Raw genomic sequence first — 22,918 nt, 5'->3', positions numbered from 1 at the left:
ATGGCTCTAAGTGGTGGATCATTACTATTTTTATGCACCTTAGGAATTCCAAATATAGAAGGGACTTTTGGTTTTTCAACAAGCAAATATTTATATGTTTGCATATCTATAGATCCTTCAATTAATAAGTCATATAATACTAACTGTATTTTCCTATATGCAATGTTAATTTCATCAACCAGTCCCAACAACTTATATTCTCTCCCTTCTAAAAAAACTCAAACCATGTACTCCCTCTGCTGACCTATTACCTGCAGAATACTTGCAATTAGCAGCTAAAGCAATAGCCTTCCCAATTTCAATTCTGATCAATAGAACCATCACTGAAGGATATGTCCCTAAACTTTGGAAAGTCTCCCACATTATCCCACTCCATAAGGGTGGAAATTCTACTGAAATATCTAATTACCGCCCATAGCCCTTCTTTCAGCCTTATCTAAGATCATGGAAAGGTGTATACACAAACAACTGCTTCAACACTTTCTCCATAATAACCTACTCTCTAACACCCAACACGGTTTCAGACCATCCCACAGTACCACCACTGCCCTCCTCTCCTTTACAGACACGATCAACAAAAATCGCAACAGTAACACCCTCTCCTCAGCACTTTTCTTAGATCTATCCAAAGCCTTTGACATGGTCAACCACCAAATACTCATTCACATTCTGTAATCCACATCAATTGATACCCAATCCATTAACTGGTTTAAGTCCTACTTAAAAAAACAGACATCAAGCAGTACTCTGGAACTCTACTCTATCCTCCCAGCTACCTGTCAACATTGGAGTCCCTCAAGGGTCTATACTAGGTCCTCTCCTATTTTCTTTATTTATTAATGACCTACACCATGTGGCTCCCCAAGCCACATGTATACAGTACGCAGACGATTCAACGCTTATCTGTTCAGCCACATCTGTATCACACCTTCACTCCCTCACACAACACATATTTAACTCTGTAGAAGACTGGTTTTCCCAGCATTGTCTACTACTCAACCCTAAAAAAACTAAACTGCTCCTCTTTACACCTTCGAGCAAATCTCCCCTCATTGATTTCACTATAACGTCAACAAATGACACACCTATATCACAAGAGTCTACTACCAAACTATTAGGCATCACCATTGACAACAACCTTAACTTCGATGCCCATATTAACAACACACTAAAAACCATTAACAAAAAAATAGTCTCTCTTTACAGAATCAAACCTTTCCTCACTCCAGAATCTAGAACAACTATAGCCCACTCCCACCTTATCTCACTCCTTCACTATGCCTCCCCCATTTTTACCAAATTATCAAAAAAAAAAAAAATCTGTCAAAACTAGGAAACTCCTGCCACAACATAGCCAGATTTGCCACAGGAAACCCTTACAGAACCCACCACTGTACTAATTTAAAACAACTAGGCTGGCTGGAATATCAACAGCAACTAAAAATTAACCAGCTTAGCATAGCCCATCAAATTCTTTATCAACCTGACAAAACCCCTATACTATCAAGCCTGATTCACCCATACCACAACCTAAAGTCCCTGAGATCTGCACACAAACTTCTTATAAACACTGTCAAGTCAAACAACAAGGCCGGAGACTCTCTTTTCTCAAACACTGTTGGAAAATATTGGAACCTGCTTCCCTCTGAACTCTCATCTATTCCCTCAAAGTCTCTCTTTAAAAAGAAACTCAAGCTTTACCTCAAAACACAATGGCTGTGCCCCTGTACTAATCCTGACTAACTTTTTACTTCTTGTCATCTGACTTACTTCACCCCTGACTAAGTTCACTTTCTCTTCATCTATTTTCCTTTATCCCTCTCTCTGTACATGTTTATTGTAAACTTCTTGTTGTCATGTTCTACAATACTTTGTTCACTCCACCACTTTTGTACCACTTGTTTATTTTCTTTTCAAAAATGTTTTTTTTAAGCCTATTATTATGTTATTATATTTGCATGTAGTTCTTAATAGTTTTTACTTAGTATCATTAAAATTTTATAAACAGAGCTTATCTCCCCGGGCCTCTACTGAAAATGGACATATATCCAGCTAGACTAGCCCGGTCAACAAATGTAAAATAAATAAAATAAATAAATAAATTGATGTTCTAGAATATTTTTCAGTGTCACTCAAAATCTCCATCATTTTACCTTCATATTGAATACAATCCATAAATACTACACCCCCACCCTTGTCCGGTTTCATCACCCTTAAATTTTTGTTGTTTATTAAAACATTTAAAACTTCCTGTTCAGAAGATGTTAAGTTAGGGTGTACAAATTGTTTTTTCAAACCAGTCCTTAATTCATTTTCAAGTTTTAGTTCAAAATTCCTCAATTGGGGGTGCAGTGGTGGATTGAATATACTACTACGTACCAAGCTATTTTCTTTGGATTTAGTTACCTTTCCATTGAATAAAAGTTCTAAATTTTTCTTTCTTAAGAATAATTTCACATCAATTAACAGTTTAAAAATAATAACACTGACATGACCATATAAGGACAGTTTTTAATGACATCCTGTTTACATTAATTGATTAATTGATTTATTTGGTTTAATTGTAATTAGTGTGTCTATATAAAGGGAATTATTGGATTGTGAAATTTATCTGATGTTGATGACGAAAACGTTACTTGTACTTTTACAGCGTTAAGTGTGGGTCTTTTCACTTTGTGTTCGGTGTTTGGAACTGAATAAACTGTTGCATATATCCAGCTCGACTGTGGTGCTTTCTACTTACCTATCCACATATACGTGTGTGTGTGTGTGTATATATACACACAAGCACACACACACTCACATACACACAAACATATATATATATATATATATATATATATATATATATATATATATATATATATATATATATATATATATATATATATATATACACACACACATATATATATATATATATATATATATATATATATATATATATATATATATATATATATATATATATACACACACACACACATATACATGTATGTGTGTATATGTATCTAAATGATGCAGCTCTAATGTTGCACAAACTCTGTAAAGCCTTTTTGAAAGGAACCTTATTGCTTAGATCTCCATATAAAGACCCGTCTACACCATGGGATTTGAATCTGGTGCTATTGGCTCTAATTACTCAAACATTTGAACCATCTGCAAATTGCAATTTCAAGTATTTGTCCTGGAAAAACCTCCTTTTTGGTTGCTATTACTTCAGCTAGGATAATATCTGAGCTACAGGCCTTATCTTGCAAGCCTCCTTACCTAATCTGTCATGACAGGGTTTCTTTATGAGCAAATCCATCATTTTTACCAAAAGTATTACCTTGACACTAATATCAGACTATACACTTTCCAGTTTTTTTTCTGAAGTTTTAAAATAAAGGAGAATATTGTCTGCATTTGCTAGATGTTCACAGGCAATTATGTTTTTACCTTCACAGAACAAAAGACTTTAGAAAATCTGACTATTTGTTTGTGTCGTTCTCCTACTTCTCTAGGCAAACCAGTTTCTAATGTTATTTTGGCTAGATGGCCTAAGGACTGCATAACCTTCATCTGCAGCAAAAGAAATGTGCAGCCGCCGGGACCTATAAAGGCACATTCTACAAGAGCAGTAGCAGCTTCCACAGTCGTCCATGCCACAACCTCTTTAGATGATATATGCAGCGGCTGCTTGGACATCTCCACATACCTTTATTACTCATTACAAGTTGGATCTGGTCTCCAGAGACTAGCGTCATTATTTCGATGGTGCTCAGTAATATACTTCCATGAGACCTCCCAGTATTTAGGTAGCTGGGGACTCTGTCCCACAGTCAAGGATTAAGTGAAGATTGACAGCATCAGATAAAGTTGTCTTACCCTAACGTTCCACCTGTGTTGTCAATCTTCACTTATCCTTTACTTCCCCACCCTCCTTCCCCCTGCCCTTTAGGCTTCTTGGTGGAATGGATCTATCCCAATAAATTTAATTTATTGTTATGAATACAGAAATGGTCTCTGATCTGTTATTTTCTGTCTGTTACTATCTGGTGCAAATTCTATCTGAGGTAATCCTGAGAGGAGCATAATGGGTAAAGCTAAGCTCAAGAGTTTTTGGAAGGTGTAAGCTGGAATAACATCCGAGTCGGTTCCGAGATAGAGAAACAAATGCACAGTTAAGGATAAGAGAAGACTGACAACACAGATGGAACATTATGGTAAGACTTAACTTCTTTTTTCAGACATCTCTGACATGGCTTAGAGAGTGATAACACATACCTTAAGAGAGTCCAAGTGATTCAGAATAGGGATAATGCCACACACATCAGTGTGACAGCAGTGATGGGCCATCATGAATGCTTTTCAGATAGGTTTTATGATTTGAGATCATTGGAGTAGTCAAAGATAATACCACAGTGATGTGCCATATTAGCAAGCAGGGGCACTTACTCCTGTCTCCTCTGCAGACAAGCGTATGATGACTTCCTGAGAACTGACACCAAAAACAGAACATCCATCTTCATGTTTATTGCAGTCTGTCAGCACAGAGAACTTTGGGTCATCTAAGCAGTTCTACTCCTAGTTCCCATGAGCAAGTTAATTCAGAGCACCTTCCACAGGAAAATTTTTGCTGTGGGCCACTTAAAGATGGCTCTGTTTACCTCCCTGCAGACACCCCTGATATCAAAATTCTACTCCAGGTACCACTGAAGCACAGCAGTAGGCAGGTTTCCTTTTCCTTTGGTTAGGAATTTATTTTATCCTTTAACGTTCCTACCTGTGTTACCTATGGTATTGAGAGAAGTTGTACATGAAGGGGCCTGCTCGATAGTGATAGCAGCAGTCTGGCCTACGTGATGCTTGTTCACCTTGCTGAAACATTTGCACAGAGCTAAATCTAGGTTCCTCTCCATTTCATGCCACCTTCTATCACAGCTTTAAGTTGCTAACCTGAAAGAGTTAAGATATGCCCTCCTGAAATCCAGTGGATTATTACAGAGGTTAGAAAGCCTAGTACCAGAAAATCCATTATAGTAATGTGGACTGGATTCTGTCTTTGTGGACATATTGGCATTTTTCGCAATGTACCTTTGATTCAACAGGCTTTCCTTTATATCTCTATCCTATTTTACAGAGTTTTCCTATTTCATGTAAAGTAAACCTGTTGGCCATTTACAGTTGCTTGGTCCTTTAGAACCATCTTTAGCAATTGTACTTGTAGTGAACCAGTTTGTGAAGGAATATACTGCATTGAGGGCACTAGCAAAACATGTTCCTTCTCCTGCATGTGACTTGAGCTTCATTCCCCTATTCTCAGAAATAACACCTTTGCTTTCAGATCAGCTGTTACAAATTCCTTTCTTGAAAGATTCTGCTTTGTCTTGAAAGCCTTCAAAGTTATTTAGAAATGGGTACAGCCTTATTGTCACAGATAACCACTGGGAATGCAGTACATCAAATAGGGGGGAACAGACTCTTATTGAGACTGCAGAATAGCAGTGCTGGCATGAAAAAAGCTCTGCACTTAACACTGCCTTCTCCTCAAGATGATACAGTATCTACACACCCTCAGAATGTACCACAATAGACCAGCTTAGCAGATTTATAGCCATCCCCCATGAATGGAGCTTAAATTCGCTGGCAGTCAAATCTCGCACATGTTAATAGTTCCCAGTCTATTTGTTTGGCACCTTTTAGAATTTACAAGACAGGAGGCTGTGCTCATTTTTCCCCATGGAAAGCAGGCTTGGGTGATTAATACATTCTCCATCTGCTGGAGGCAGGGTCTTTTATGTCTTACCAACCATACCATTGATCTCCAGAGTCTTAATGAAAGCCCACAAAGCTAATTCTTATAGCCCTCTCTGCCTTGGTGGTTATTCCTCAGACTAAATAAAAAAAGAGAAACTAATAAAAAAAAGGGGGGGGGGTGTCACGCCCGTAACATCTCCCTTGAGCTGCTCTCTTTTGACACATTTTGAAATGCATCCTGGCCATTCTCTAGCTTCCAGCTTGGAAGATAGGTTGACTAGATTGAGACTTCCTCCAGAGATCCTTTTTAATCTGAAAGAAGCCCAGAGGCCCATTTCATGAAAATCACTTAGGCAGGTGGAAAAGGTTCTCTCATTGGTACATTGCTTACCATGTAAAAGCCTTTGTTCAGCAGATTCTTTCGTACTTAAGTAACCTTTAAGTCATGTCTCTGTTATTGGCTTACTTTAAGGTGCGTTTGTTAAGGTCTAGTACTCAAAGCAGACTTAAAAATGCAGTGGCAACATCAGCTCTCCATTCACACAAATAATTCCTTAATTTTTTTGATACCAGTTTTTATCGGAGCATTCCATGGATTATAACACTAATGAGACTGCAAGAACCTGTATTGGTGTCTATTACACCAAGTAGATTTTGCAAGTACCATGATGGTCTAAGACTGAAGTTTCTTAAATGATGCTTATTGTCAGTTTTCTATTAAGGATAATTCTTATTAATATTCAGGGTGTCCACTGCTGAAGTTTTTCGAGAATATCTCACATTTTGTGGAATAATTTTTAAGCAGTTTTTTTTGCCCCTTGCAACCTTTGAGTCATCTGCCTCCTCCTGGCCAGTAGACCATTCTTTCCCTCATATTGGAGGGCTAGAGTTTACTGAGAGGGGGGCCTTCATTAGGGAAGTTATTGGGGATCCCCCCCTTCTTGCCCTATCTTTGTCCATCTGATCCAACACCTTTTGGGGGACAGTCTGTCACTCCAAAATTTTAAGTTGGAAGAGGAAGTTGGTTTATAGCTTGGACTTTTTTCCTAAAGAAATTTCCTGCTGTGGCTTGTAAGGAATCCTCTTTATCCCAGTAAGAAAATTAAAGTTGATGCAGCCGTCATTCAGTTTGGGCTGTTTCTCCTATTAGACTATAAGGATGATTTGAAAGCTTGTATATGCTGACAGGATAACTGTTTTTGTTTGATAGACAAGACACTTGTACATTTCACGCAAGGCAGACCTTGTTGCTGTCTTTCAATATCTGTAAGGATTCTTGATTACTTGATAGGGATTATAAAAGTATACAACCTTAGTGCCTTAGCAACTAGGAGGCCGAATTGTTTAGTTCAGATGGTATCATGTTACTGTTCCATTTTTAGAACAGAATCTGGAAAATGCACAATCTGTTAATAATGTTGTAAATAGAGCAAAGAAGCTAGGTGTTTCTTCAGGCAGACTACTAGTGCACACCTGATGTGGATGAACCATCAGGTGGCTTCTTTAAGGGGTAGTTTTGAGAAGGCGTGCTTGTTTGACTCTGAGCTTAGTTTTAAAGTGTGGCTGTCTTAAGCCAAATTATCTAATGCTTCATTAATATTAGATTTCTTGTGTGGGCAGTTAGCATATGATATTGTTGAAGGGAGATCTTCATTTAAAGAAATTAGTTAACTGCAGATAGTTTTTGCTTACTAAACTTAAGGACTTCCTTCCCTATAAAAAATAACTCGTTTGCAATCTGAATTGAATAAGAAAAGGTGTATACAGCCAGTGACTTTCACAAGGATGCTGCTTCTCTTTTACCTCTTTCTTCATGCCATATGAAGGCAAATGAGTTGTGTGCATCACTGAGTAACTGGAAACAGGCTTCTTAACTTCTATTTGCACCACCAGCATCTCACTCTGCTTCACGTGAAAGGTTCCCTGGTTCCTCCCGTCTGATTATCACTACTAGATGCCCTTCCATGGCACTAACATTCCTCTCAGTACTACATGAGGGCAAGGAAGGAGATTTGGAGATCCTTGGTACCATTGGCATTGCTTTACTGGCTAAGGATTTCACAGGTCTGTGAAGGAAGTACAGAGCATAGACAGACCTTGGCAGCATCATTACACTGGATGGGTGATCCAGATCTTTTCCTCGTCTCAACCTCCCAACTCCCTACAGACGCATACTCACTTCACTTGCTGATGCTATTTTATGTTTAGACTAGCAGTGAGACATGACCTCTGAAGATGTGTGTGCTTTGCCTAATAGCAGCTATGTCTTTCATCCACTTGCATGCTAAACAAAACTCTCATGAACTGGAGTCTATCATCAGTATACACAGCTTGAGCCTTGTATTTTATATGGACATTGCTGAGAATGAATGCAGTAAGGGGAAGCCTTCCAGTTACTGTATTCTTTCTTCAAAGTGTTCCTTGTTCCAAAAAAATTACAAGACCTTAAGGCCATGTCTAGAATTATCAAATCTGAGCAAGTTCATTTATGGAAGATAATTTGGTTTGTTGATTCTGAATGTGTTCTTTCCTATATAGAACAGAACTGTTGTGACAATGTTGGATACAGATGATGGCTATTTTAACACTAATTTGCACATTGCCACTGGTACCTTGAATTCCATCTTCATTTTCTCATTTGGACTTCAGCATGCAGTGTGTTTGCCAAATGCTGCTTCCCTTTTTTGCATGATGAACTTGTTACCTTTCTATGAGGATGGTGTTCATAACTGTAAATGTTAGTTACAAGATCATTGCTAATACTGCAAGCTCTTTTTAACCATTGTCACTTATGTTGGTATGTGTATTTTGGTAATATTGATTGATGTCTGCAAAGGTTGGGGATTTTTTCTCTTCTAGACAAATCAGTCATGCTGTGGATTATGCAAGGCATAAATTACATGCTATTAAGTGTTGGAAAGTGGAGTAACATTTGGTAGACCTTGCTTCAAAAAGTAAGAGTAGAGCCCAGGTTGCTATTCTGTTTTAAGTCAAGTTTCAAGCTAATGCTGAAGGAAGGATGCTGTGAAGTTGTTTTGCAGTCATGAAAAGTTTTCTGTGCGTTGGCAATTTTTTTTCTACCAGTACATTTTTTTCTATGTATCCAATTTATGATCAGCATAAATTTTGGACCCATTTAGTAACTGCTCTACCTGGTGGCCACCAAAATCTTACTACCTCTTTTTGTTTGAAAAATCTGTCCAGACTGTCTGGAACCCAGTAGAGGTCATGAATCTTGAGTGTTCTGTTTATAGGGCAGAGACATCAGAAGTGTCTTACAGTGTTAATGTTTGACATGAAGAGCTGTATCCTGTCTGCTTCCATTTGTTCCACTGAGTTAGGTGCTGTTTGTATTAAATGCTTTTTATAAAGTCCCATAGCCTGTTTTGGTCATGAAAGTGTAGTGATTTTGCTAATTACAGACTTAGTTTTGGTAAAGTAGTAGTGATGGCATCTGAGTTCAGATTTCAGGTTTGTAGCTCTTAAATCCAGCATTTTTTGATAATTCAGTTGAAGGTTGAAAGCATTTTTAGAAACTCTTGTAGTTCGGTATGTGCTATATTTTTCAGTAGTTAATGTATTATGCTCTACAGAGAACATCATTGCACTCTGTAGGCACAAGCCCCTTTAGGGAAAATGCTTCATTAATTGATGGTAGATGCCAGGCAGCTTTGCCTCTGCCATCCCTCTAGGTTTTCTGAGGTAGGATTTGTAATTTTCCTTCATCTTTTTCAGGTCGATGAGTAGTCACAGAATGACTTAAAAGGTAGCTTTTTCTGCAGAATGTAGAAGATTTGACTGATCTGGGTGTCACGGAAGTGATCCTTGACAGTGGAGCAAAACAAAGCTGAAGTGTTAAAGAATTTCTATTTCAAGAATGGGCTTCTACATAGTTATGATTGAAGAGACCTGATAATTCTTTCTGCTACTTGCAGCTCTATTTACTACCAGTTAGTGAGAGAGAAGAGTATAGGAGGGCTAAGTGTTTTATAGCTTTTAGAGCTTAACACAGTGCTGCCATACAACTCTTTTAGCACATGGAGCTTTCATTAGCTACTACAAGAGTAGAAAAAGTGAGTGCAAAAATGTTTTATAGTTTTTGAAAGCTGTAAACGCTTGGTGTTCCTCACAGACAGCAGCTACAGACAGAGATTCTTTAACAACTTTAAAAACTGTAATACAGTTTCTGCTGCCAGCTGTCACAAGTGCTGCAGCCTGAAGTGTATTGCAGCGTTTAAAGCTGTTTGAGCTTCCCAGCGCTGTTGTGTGGTAACCACTATTTATACACTATTGGAAAACGAGCTTCATTTTGCTGAAAGATGCTTAGCAAACTTTGCATCAGAAAGGTGCTTAAACAAGTGTCATCTTCCTGAAATCAGAGTGAAGTCGCGGTGCTCCAAATGCTACAATTTTACCGGCGAGATAAAAGGAAATATGCAGATGGGAGAATAGCTGCTACATTGTTACCCTGCCCTTTAGGATTGTTATTCTGGTGGAAATTACTTTGTGTTCCAGTTGAATTTGATTGCAGCTGCTTCTCCCTTTCCAGGTAGAGGGGTCATCAGCTGGGGGTTTTGGAAGTGTATACATACAGCCTTAACCTGATGTCTGAGCTTTGCTAGAGGTGGTGGGAGAGGTACTTTCTCCCCCTCAACTCCCTTTGAATGTGGAAGCTGTCTATGCTGGGAATCATCTGCTTGACAGAAAAGGATTTTCCCTAGGCTTCTGACCAATGCAGTGGTCACTTTAAGAAGTAATCTGTTGTAAGTGCTCTCATTTTCTTCCTACATGAGGGTAACAGTCCTCTTGTTTTACGCAGTTACATTTACTTTCTTCTCTAAGTAGTCTTTTGTTTGCTCGAACTTACGCTTTTTTTTCCGTCCCTTAGCTGCACCTGATGTATCTACTTTCCAGTATGATGAAACATCTGGATACTATTATGATCCACAGACTGGTCTGTACTATGACCCCAACTCTCAGGTAATAAGTTCTAGCTGAAACTGTTCACTGAATTTTTTTTTTACGTTGGCTACAATTTCCATTTCACTGTACTTTTACCACACTTCTGTTAAGTTTGCCATACCTGTTTTTTTTTTTTTTGTCAGTGATGTAAATAAAGCAGAATGTTTCAGGTACTTGAGTCTGGCTCATGAAGCACTTTGAGTTCACTGTACATATTAACATAGTTTTACTGTACATAAATATTAACATAGTTTCACTGTAGAAACCATTTATTATTTATCTTGCTATACTAATGTACTCTAACTGTTTTTCTTTCCTGTACAGTCTTTTCATCCCTGCCTGTTTGCATCTATTTGGTGCTGTGTTTGCAGGCTTGCTTTTTTTTAAATAACATTCTCTGTGTAGAATGTTTTTCATTATCACATTTGTAAGTTGCACGCTTTCTGATCTTTCTACCACTAAAGTGGGTCCACCAGCAGCTATGATCTTTCTATGACAGACTTTTCTGTCTTCTTTACCTAGTCTTTTCTCCTTCCTCTGTCCATTCCCCCCCCTGGATTTATGTAGAAGAAGCTGCTTACTGCACATGTGCCTTTATTTTATATGGCTGTATATCTATGTATGGTCATATGTATGTAAATGTGTGTAAGTTTATATATTTCTTTTTGGTTAATTTGATTTAAAGTTCATTTGATAAGTCACATTTGATAGAAACCTCATTTTTAACACCTTTATTAAATTATCACTTGATATAGGCACACATTAATAAAAAAGAAAGTCATATTGACGTTTTTTTCCATTTACGTGCATTATACATTAGATATGTTTTGTTTATACCAACCTGTTTCAGTCCAGCATTACATAAATTGCTCAGATGTTCATATTGGTCAATGCTGCAGTAGCCACTGTATGGGTTATGTCCTGCCAGGGATTTAACAGATGGCCAGCTCCTAAAGTTTCAAGGCACCTTCCACATGCCCAAACTGTCAGGCAGCTCAAATTGAGCTGACTATAAAAGGCAAGTTTGGGTATGAAGCCCTTCAGAGCTTTACTGTCACAGAAGGGTATGCTCCTGTGAAGCTTTTGAGGATCGATGGTCAGCTTGTGCTTTCCTTTGCTGGGCAGGTAAGTTCCCTTTGGGGGCAAAAACTACTACTTTCTTTTATTTTGTTGATGTTTTATTACTTTGCTGTTCAGAAAAAGTTTATTTTAAAGCTAGGAGTGTTGTGTTTTAATGAACTGTCTAGAGGCTGTAGAGTACTTTTAAACGGAGTGCTTATTTTTTCTTTCAGTTTAAAATTTGTGTAAAGTAACGGAGTTCATTTTTTTTCTGTGGCGAGATTGCGTTTATTTTACATTTTGTGACTGGCATAGTGTTCAAAGTGCTTTTTACTGCACGTTTCTCTTAAAAAAAAAAAAAGTAATTCTTATGGACTGGTATGGTTATTAGTAATTTCTTCTTGTCAACCGTGGGAAAGAGGTAACATTTTCAGCTTGATCATGGAACGTACTACCATTCCCCACGGTCAGTCCTTCTAGCCACAATATAAAAAATAAAGCAAGCAGTCAGCTGCACGTGGGTGATTATGCTGTGGCCATTTGTCATACCTCAGGCCACTCATCTTTTACTCTGGATCTTTCTGGTGTAGTACCTCCAGCCACTATGGACCTGAGGTCAGCCATGTCCTCTGTTGCTTTTGGGATCCCCTCAGTTTGCAAGAGTACCACTCTTGTGTATTTAGGAAAAGATAAGGAAAAGTTTGCATGTTGTGTTAGAGTACTGCGCCCATCCCTTGGGAAGCTGCAGCTGTCATTAACGTGATTGGCCCCATTTTTCCTGTCTAAAAGAAACTGAAAACCAAGCCTGCATCTAATACCACTTCAGTTTTCTTTGGATAGGAGTAGTTTACTGGATCTGACTCTGGATTTAATTCAGGTTTTTGATTTTTTTGAAGTAGTTTCTCGTAAAAGAAAGAGGGATTCCTCTTTTCCTGAAGCGATTCAAGATTCTGCCTGGATGGATGTAGGTTTGTTCTTCAGATTTCTAATTCAGACAGAGCAGCTCTGTCTCATACTCACTTTGAGGGTTTCTCTTTCACTGAGACTGTCTCTAGACTGTGCCATTGTTTTCAGTGGGAGAACATTGAGGTTTCTGAGTCCCTCAGTAAATATTATGACTTGTTAAAGAAGGGTTTTCCTGACCCTATGGCCAATCTTCGTGTTCTGTCTGCTTTAGAGGATACTGCATGCAGTTTCCTTCTAGTCAGCCAGCTGTCACGTAAAAAGTCAGATAAGGTGTATAAAGTTCCTCAATCTTCTAATTTTTATACACTGTTTCGAAACCTGACCCAGCAACGATAGCTTTAATTCATCCCACTATTTCTAAACGCTTTGATTCAAATCCTGTCTGCTAAGGATGGGGTGAAAGTGTGCACTTCTGCAACTTTGATTTTATGTCAGTTTGTTCTGGGAAATTGTGAAAGTATGAGGGATGCTTTATCTGTAATTTTTTCTTGTGAGGAAACATCTGCTTTAAATTACTTAGTTTCTTGTATTACACAGGTCACTACTCATTGTTTAAGGTATGTGCATGACTCTGTTAATACTTCTTCCAGGGCTGTGGCCACTAGCACTATTTTGCAGACATTTGCATGACTGCATTCTCAGAACCTCCCAGATGGTAATGAGATTTTAAATTATCCCTTTGATAGAGATTGTGTTTGCCTGTCTGCTGCGGCAGTGATCAGAAAGTGTGATGATAGGGGCAAGCTGATCCAGGGAATCTAACATTTTTCAGCCCTCCTTTTCTAAATTTTCCAAGGGATTTTCTATCTCCTCATCCAGATTTATCGAAACAGAATAAGCAGTCTCAACAAAATACAGGTAAGTATGTTTGAATCTCCATTTTTCTCTTTGGCAACAGTTTCAGGCAAATGGGTTCCAAAAAATCATTTTTCAAAGTTTACAGATGGCAGTAGTAGGCAATTCCTTTCCTTCCAGGGGATCATTCCCTGTCCTCCAGAATCATTCACTGGTTCTTCACCTGCTGTCCCAAGGAGTGAATAGAACCAGCTCCTCCTTCCCATGTGAAGAAGGGCTTTTATTCATGGATGTTCCTAGTGTTGGGGAGAGAATTCTTTCAGACCAGTTCTGGATCTTTTTTTTTCCTAAACCTGTTTGATGGTACCCAATTTCAAAATGTCACTTCACTACTTGTTAACCTTTTCCTCTTCCAATTTTCTTGGCAACACTGGACTTAAAAGATGCTCATCATCCCATTCCTGTGTAACCAGACTTCAGGCATTTCTTAAGGTTTTGTGTTTCTGGATCACATTCATTTGTCTGCCTTACCCTTTGGACTATCCAGTGCACCAAGCCTGTTCAGAGTTTCTAAACTCCACTTACAGCTCACTGCAGGCTACAGTGTGTAGGCTACAGTGTGTCCATGTTGTCCATAATAGATTTGCTTATCTTTGCATAGTCTTTTTCAAAGTGTCAGGAATCTGTCTCTCTCTCTCTCTCTGGTGAGAGATCTCTTACACAAACTAGGATTCCAAGGGAACATTCAAATGTCTTTCTTGACTCTCTCACACATGATTGTGTTCCTGGGATGTTGGTTATACACCACAGTTCAAAAAAGCTTTCCTTCCACAGGAAAAAACTAGATAGTTACATAGATCTATTTCTAAGGGTTTCCACTCCGACTTTGGTCATCACAAGGGAATATTATATGATTTTTTGGCTAAATGGCATGTATGATACTCATGATATTTCTGGCAAGAAGTGGTATCTGAAATGTCTTTCATCCGAGCGTCAGCACTCTCTATAATTTCAAATCCCAGTGCTGGGGTTTGTCAGAAGAGTTTTATTTTGGTGGAGACAACAGATCTCTGTAAACCCTACTATCCCATTCTCCCTTCCTGCTTCAAAGCAGTCAGTCACCCCAAACACTTCAGACTGTGCTTGGGGAGCAGTTTCTTCCACCCTTTCCACTAATAACCAGGGTATGTTGGAAGATTCAGAAGGAATCCCTCAGGATCATTATGGTGACTCCCCTTTGGCCCAGGCAGCTGTGATTCTGCCTCCTTTTGGAAATGGCCAGAGGGCAGTTACTGCAGGCTTCATCACATACTGGATCTGCTCACACAAGAGCAGGGGTGTTTGATACCCCACAACATCAGTCAACTTCATTTGAATGCATAGATAATAGGATATTAATTTCTTTTTGGTTCCCATTTACTGAGGATGTGCAGCAGGTACTAATGGAAGCAGGAAAGCTCAATATGATGAACATAGTACAGTTGTGCAAGTTAAACTTGACAATCACAGCAAATGTTTGAGTGATCACTGCTGTAGTAGCCATTCCCTCCTACCATACCCCTTGCTTTTTGGTGTGTTTTTTATTGTCTTTTCAGGGGCTGAAGTCTTCCTCTGTCTTCTGGCAGGAAAGCTCTGAAAGATTTTGCACCCAAACTTGTCTTTTAGTCAGCTCAGCTCGAGTTGCCTGACAGTTTGGGTGTGTGGAAGTTGCCCTGGAGCTTCAGACACTGGTCAGTTGTATCCTTGGCAGGATGTAAACCATATATAGCATGGGGTACTGTAGCAAAGATCATTTGAGCATCTACTGTTACAATACATTTAACTTGTACAACTGTACTTTCCTGCCTTTCCTTAAACCTCACTCCCTCCTGAACATTGTTCTGTAGGACTTTTCCCCAAGTTACATTTTTCTCTAATTTGTTCATTTCATTTTCTAAAGTTCCCTCTTCAATTTATTCGGTTTCTTTTATAATATTAAGTACTTAATAGTTAGTTTAGACTTTGATTTCCATTTTCTGGAAATGGCTTTATTGGCAAGCAGCAGAATTAAACTTGCTCACTCCTCCAAGAAAAGGAAACCAGTCTGGTGGACCCCTGCCATAAACAAGCTATACAATAGAAGGAGAAAACTAGTACAGAAAAGAGTAAAATCCCAAGAAGGGAAGACATCCCTGATCAGTATCACCAAGAAACTACAATTCTTCATAAAATTGTCCAAGGTGAGCTTTGAAAGAAAACTTGCCAAGGACTCCAAAGATAACCACAAGGCACTCTTTAGCTATATCAAGAATCTAAGTGGCAATGCTCAGATCTGCTCGGTGTTAGTGCAGAATGGCACAAAATACACTGAACCAACCAGTATTGCCAGTATCCTGCAGACAGGTTCAGTGCAAACGTCACCCCCCCCTCTCACCCCCAAAAGGGCCCATAACCATACCATAAGAATGTAGAGCCCCTGAAATCACAGACATTCAGGTAAAAATAGCCCCCTCCAAAGCCAAAAACACAGCATTACTGGGACCGGACGGTGTCCCAGGCTGCGTCCTACACGAGCTCAAAGACGAACTAACCCCTCACCTAAACACACTGTTCAAACGCAGCCTCTCCACAGGCTACGTACCCATAGAGTGGTGCACAGCAATGGCTGTTCTGCTCCACAAAGGTGGAGCCACAACAGACCCCAGGAACTATCGCCCTATAAGCCTGACTAGCTTGGTCTGCAAGGCTATGGAGTGCATCATCATGGAACTCAACAGAGACATTGGGAACCTCCAAACACTGGACCCTACCCAGTTCATCTTTAAGGGCAGATCATGCCTCCTAAACCTGGTCGACTTCTTTTAGACAGTTTCCAAGGCTATAGATGAGGGAAAGGTGGTGTGGTACACACAGCCTACCTAGACCTTGCAAAGGCCTTCGACACCATTCCCCATTCTGGTATTATAGACAAGCTCACCAGCCTGAACATAAACCCCTATGTCACAAGATGGGTTGCCAATTGGCTCACGGACAGAACCCACATGGTGAGAGTTGCGGGAGCTAGGTCTGACTCTAAACCGGTTACAAGTGGCATTCCCCAAGGCTCAGTCCTAGGACCCTTCCTGTTTGGCGTATACTTCTCAGAGGTACAGACAAGCACAGGAGGACTATGGCTGACCATGTTTGCAAACTAGGGGGGCTATAATTGACTCTCCGGGTGACACAGACATCCTCCAAAAGGGTCTCACTGAGACAGATACCTTGTGTCAAAATCATGGCGTCAAGCTAAATGCCAAAAAGTGCATAGTTATTCCCTTTGGAAATAAAGTACCCACAAACTACCACATAGGTGGTAGTCCCCTAAATACGGAAAGCGTAATAAGGGTTCTGGGGACCCAAGTAGATAGTAATCTCTCCTTTGATAATCACATTGCCAAAGTGGTTAGAAAATCCTATGTGGCCCACCTAATCACAGAAGGGTTTGCATCCAGATCAGAAGAGGTCATTGTGCCCCTCTACTCATCACTCATCAGACCCATAATAGAGTACAACGCCCCATTTGTGATGTACCTTACAAGACACCTGCAACAGCTGGAAAGACCACAGATGTACCTCACCAAGAGGATCACTGGCCCCAAACAGATGCCGTATGCAGTTCGACTGAAGAAACTCCAGCTGTACTCTGTTGCATACTGCCTGCTCAGAGGTGATCTCTGCCTGACATACAAGGCCATGTCCAACCCAGAATTGATGGACATGCTCCACCTAAAGAAAACCTTATCCCCTCGAGCCACACGCTCTAGGGATCTAAACCTCACAACAATAAATAGGACATGCTGGAGGGATAGATTCCTGTCCCAGAGACTTCCCATGCTTTGGAACAAGATTCCATTCTGCATTAGGCAGAGCTCCTCGCTAGCACTCCAAGAGAAACCTTGACGAGTGGATAGGAAACAGAATGTTTACCCTGAGGATCACTTCAGTGTCTGTGCTGGTTAGAGGCACAGGGAACTAATCTAAGGGGGTGGCGAAAGCCAACACATTCTGGCTAGGCTTATAAATGCCTTTGGGCAGATAGTCTAGTACCTACCTATGAACCTGTAATAGGACCTTACTATATCTAGGCAGTTAGTATTGTGTCCTAGCTCAAAAATAAAATGTCCTTAGTTACAGCCATTTCTACCCTAGTATTCCTGACAAGAGTATTCTGTGGGGAATTTTTCAAGTCTGCTATCTCATTACACTCAAATATATAAATGTTCCCAGTTACTTTTTTCTTATCCATCATACGACCAGCATTTGCTGTCTACCTGAGGAAACATTCTTTGAAGTCTCCTTGGGGTATAAAAATGCGTATGCAGATACTTTCAAGCAAGGATTTTAAGCATTCCAGACTTTTTTCATACTTGGGAGCCATACGTATTTTTTCAGATTGTTTCCTGGTAAACTGATTTTCCAGTCTGTCCTCCCCATCCTTTCTAATATCGTCTGATCGATTCTTATAGATATGCCATGTTTTATAGGCCCTGCTAATTATCTGCTGTTTAATAGCAGCTTCTGTTCTAGATTCAACAAAAAAACTCTACCAGAGCAGGTCTTTTACTTAGGACTCCCCAATTGAAAACTCAATTGATCTAAACCATCAAATTCATGTCACTGAAAATGTCACATACACTAAATGCATCTCCAAAAGCTTTTCCTTTACTGGGGGCATGAACCATCTGCACATCTCATGTGGGGGAGAGTGTGGGTACAGGAAAGCCCCCCCCCCCCAAACATGTATCCTAACTTAAATATATTCCACATTTTTAAAACCATGGAGAAAAGACAATAGTCCAGGATCAATTACTGCTAGTACAAATACAGAAACTTCTAGATGTGGAAGTGCAGCTTAACAGTGAGCATTACCAAAAAACTAATATTGATCAGCACTAATTTTCATTACACTTCCCATGCTCGAGAATCAAACCAATAGTAATTTTCTGCAGTCCAACACAGTTTTCCATTAAGTATGATTCCGTCATTTGTGATTTAGATTGGCTGTAATCACTACTGATGTTGAACCGCAATCCCATGTACAAAAATGGGGAGGGGGGGGGTCATGGATGGATTTGTGATTTAGATTAAATGAGTTTTCGATCAAGTATGCCAGTATTTTTTTAGATCAGATTAACTTTAGACCAAATTAACCATTGCCACGTATACACATATTTGTTTACAGGTTAAATGAATACTCAGTGTGTCTAAAATGACAGGTTTTGTATTTTTGTCATCACACAGAGATATTAACTGTTGGGCATAATTATTTTTAGGACTGAAGGGTATTTAAGAATACCTTCTGTAGAGAGAATTGTTAGTTGTGTTTAGCTCTGAGATAAAACTGATAAAGTTGAAGGCTTTTTGTCAAATATTTGAGAAATTCTAAGAAAAAAGAGAGTTATAACTAGCTCAGTTAGAATGGAATATGTAATAACCTTTTGGTGAACACCTTCATGTCCGGACTGAAATCAGTGTTTTAGTATTAACATAGGGTTTTTGTCAGAGGACGTCTGGCCGAGGTACTAAAGATTTTCCTTCTCAAGGGAAGTATGTCTGAAGTGTCACCTTAATTTGTATGCATTTGGGTATGTAGGCAGACATGCACCCGATTTCCTCACTCTGCCTCCAGCCAGATTGAGGGTCATCATTCAGTCAGACCTGATCTACTTTACATTGTTGGCACTGTTGCTTCACTTGTTTTTAGACAAGTGCCCCACTGGGAAATCTTTGTTTATATGTATTTTGGACTGTGTTTTAAAAATGTGTTGGATATCAGCTAGGAGGGGTAATTTTGTATGCAGTGTCTTCGGATGAAGGGGACTCCCTTTCTTCAGATGTCTCCCATTGAAGAGACCTCTTGGAAAAAAAAAATATTCAAATCATGATGAGGCATTTTGAATGGCAGTCAAAACTAATCTGTGATGTACAGGTGAGATACTGTAGCCTTCTTGAAATGGGTACTTCAACTTCTTCTCCAGTTCTAGAGGCATATCAGGATATGTTCCAGTGTACAGCTTCAGCTCGTGATTCTCAGCCACCAGCACATAACAGACCAAGACGGGTCCTGTAAGGTATCTGATGATCTTAAATACCTGTATAAGAATCCTGTGGCTGACCTTGCTGCAGTCTCCCTGTCCTTGCATAAGCCATCTAAGTTGCTTCCAAGTGCTACTGCCCTTTCCCACTGGCAAGGATATTTCGGTGCTGTTAACTATCGGATCCAAATGTCCAGGTATTTGCTGTCTGTATTGCAGTTTGCAAAAGGTGTGAGACCCATAGTCAGTGGACTCAAAGCACCAAAGCAAGCATTACTGTTCAAGCTACACAACTAGCAAGACACCGCATAAAATGCAGTTGTGATAATGTGGATGCCTCCTCCAGGACTGCTGCCACAGGCTCAGTCATCAGACTATGCATGGCTGTGCAGTCAGCCCATCCCTGAGGGCTTTCAGTATAAAATACTAGATTCACCCTTGGACAAAGATCCCTTGTTTGGTCCACAGGCCGCCAGTCTCTTTAAAGCCCTACAAGAGCAAGGTTAGCTTATGAAAGACCGTAGACAGATTCTACTTCTTGCAGTTTGTCGATATTTTAGAAATTATCCAGCCAAGTCTACTACTTTTGTTGAGACCCCCTAGGTCCACTCACAAGAAAAAAACACCAAGGAAAAGTTTTCAGACTAACCTTATAGTTAATCTTTTTTGGGTAGGCCTTCCTTTGTCAGCAAAACTTGACTAACTTCCCAACTACAAGTCTTCTCAGTTTGTCTGTCCCTCTGAAAAAAAAGACGATTTCTCCCCTTTTGGTAAATTTTAACTACAGACAAATGGGTTCTGTCAAAGAAGGTTATGCCATCACTTAGGAAAGCATTCCATCCGTAAAGGGTATGCCTCTTCCAATTCTCAACCAGCTTCTGTTAGTTGATCCTGTTATTCAGGACTTACTAGATCAGGGTACCATAAAAAGTGTGCCATCTAACTTCAGAGGATTTCCATTCCAGAATCTTTCTGTTTCAAAGGAAGGAAAAGGCACTGGAGGCCCATTTTGAATATCTTACTTCTAAACACTTTCCTGAAGTCCCGTCTTTCAAAATGCTCTCTTCCCACCTTTCTGCCTTTCATTCTCCCTAACGCCTTTCTGGTGGGTATCCTTAGAACTAAAGTATGCTTACCTTCACATTCCCATTCAACTTCCTTGCAGGAAATTCTTCAGATTAATCTCTGGCTCTAAGCATACTCAGTTTGCTGCTTTGCTCTTTGGTCTTTCTGCAGCATCAAATGTCTAGGTCCAGTGATGGCTTACTGCTGCACACAGGGAATTCATATTTTCTTTTACTTGGGCAACTCTCTGATTCAGGCTGTAACCACAGACATCCATTATGTCGTACATCTCTTGGCATTACAGGGATTCACAGTCATTTTTTAATTCTATCTCACACTGCAGACCGAACATACTCATAATGCATGCTTTTCTTCCCCAAGAAAAGGATCTCAGTCTGGCCAGTTTCTTCCAGTCCTCCTCCTCATTGTCACACTGCAGGGCAAGAGAGATCCTCAGCGCTTGGGTTGCATGGCAGGAACCATACTAATGCTCCCTCTGGGCAGATTACACACAAGGAAAATTCAGCAATACCTGAAAACTTTTTGGTCCCAACATTCTCATCCCCTGGATACCCTGTTCCCTTTTCTGTCTGGTCTCAAAAAAGAGCTGCTCTGGTGGGAGAAATGGGTCATGCTCAACCTGGGTCTTCCTTTTTCCCCAGGCTCTCCCACCCATGTTCCTCGCAAAGATGCCTCAGATGGAGAATGGATCTCACCGAGTGCAGGGGAAATGGTCTTCTACTTTCCTGAAGAGGGACACAAGGTCTTATCCACTATGCAGGCTAGCAATGGAAGCATGGCACCTAGCCACGCTAATGAACACAAATTTGATGGGTGAAAACATTCCCTTCCCAGAGTGTGTGCTGGCAGACTCCTTAACGGACAACAGTTGGATTCTGTTATTAAATCAGCTTATCTTTTTTCTCCCTATTTACTGTCCCTGCTATGAATGAACAGCATTTAAAATATTTTAAATTGACTGTTTCTGTCCACTAGAGCAGTACCTTACTGTACTGCGGTGGTTTCACTTTCAAAAAACTTTTATCCCTCCTTGGAAAAGCTTGCTGTTGTCTCCAATTCATTGAGGTCATAAAGGCCACTGAATGCAGGTAGTTTTCTGGCCAGTTCCCTCCCTAAGCTGACATCACCATTACCATCCTAAAAACCCACCCATGCTGTTATGTTTTAGCTCCCTGTTCCTTCCCCTACCCATACAGAGTAAGGGCTTAGAACAAGGAAACAGTACATGAGTCAAGTCTCCTGCTGTACACGGTCATTCACAGCAAATAGCTCAAATTACCCTTAGCACTTTGACAGCTAGGGAAGTCAGGTACGAAGGGGTACAATTCAGGCTTCACATAAGACTGCAGTTTAGCCCTTCTAAAAAGCAGCAGTAGTAAAAAGCACTTTGAAAGTCTGTTCTCTGGCATTTGCACGGTTTGTGTTTTAAGTAGTCATTGAACAGCACAAAATGTTAAAACTGACAGGCAGCAGTGTCTGCATGTAAAATCAATGCAGTGACAGCTTTAGGAAGAAAGAGACCTGACTGATGCAATTCTTTTACAGAAAAGCACTGCATTGTGGGATACCTAGAGGCAGACTAAACAATCAGAATTACTTCAAGATGCCAGACCCCATGTTGTTAGACTCAGAAATTTCGTGTACAATATTTTAAAAAAATGTAAGTAGTCCCAGAGTGGTGTTAAAATGCAGGGAACACCAAACCAAGAAATTAACATGTTTTTTGAGTCTGTAGGTGCGGTTCTCCTTTAAGCAGGACCCCTGAAGTACCCTCATGAATGGACTCTGAACAGATAGGTCTTCAAAACAGACACCAGTGGGGCACACCACAAGTAGACTTTTTTCTTGCTTCCTCAGTTCTGCACAAGGATCCCGGATACTTTGTACCTAAGCCTGTTGACAGAGGAATTCTCTTTCCAGTGGTCAGGGTGATTCATCTGTGCCCCCCACTGCCACTACTTCAAGAACCTTTCTAAAAGCCCAAAAGGAAGCTTCAAAACTACTATTTCTGGCCCCTTACTTGCTAATGCAACATTAGTTTCCTCTCCTACTCCACCTATCCAAAGTAAACCATTGGAAGGTACAGCTGCAACCAGACCTGGTCACTCAAAAGGTAAGGTATGCTTCTCCATCCTAGTCTAGCGTCTCTGTTACTGTGTGGATGATAGGGTGCTTATCCGTAAAAGGTACCTTTTCGCTAAGGAGGTGGTTCAGGTCTTAAAGGAAGCCTACCACTGGAAAACTATACCCAGCCA

General features: G+C 40.1%; 1 protein-coding gene across 2 annotated transcripts in view; it reads left to right on the top strand.

The window, feature by feature from the left end:
• The window catches only part of LOC122809322 (RNA-binding protein 10-like), a 1,914,178-nt gene that overhangs the window by 1,404,680 nt on the left and 486,580 nt on the right, over positions 1-22,918 (top strand). For both annotated transcript variants that reach the window (XM_044080723.1, XM_044080722.1), the window contains exon 17: positions 10,631-10,722. In XM_044080723.1, the coding sequence (XP_043936658.1) occupies positions 10,631-10,722 (92 nt within the window). The remainder of the gene's footprint in view (positions 1-10,630; positions 10,723-22,918) is intronic.

This window comes from Protopterus annectens, chromosome 8.part0 (genome assembly GCF_019279795.1).
Source record: "Protopterus annectens isolate FY-2018-M chromosome 8.part0, PAN1.0, whole genome shotgun sequence".
In the NCBI taxonomy this organism is placed as follows: domain Eukaryota; kingdom Metazoa; phylum Chordata; order Ceratodontiformes; family Protopteridae; genus Protopterus; species Protopterus annectens.
Note: the sequence above shows the minus strand (reverse complement) of the source record. Positions and strands in the feature narration are given on the sequence as shown.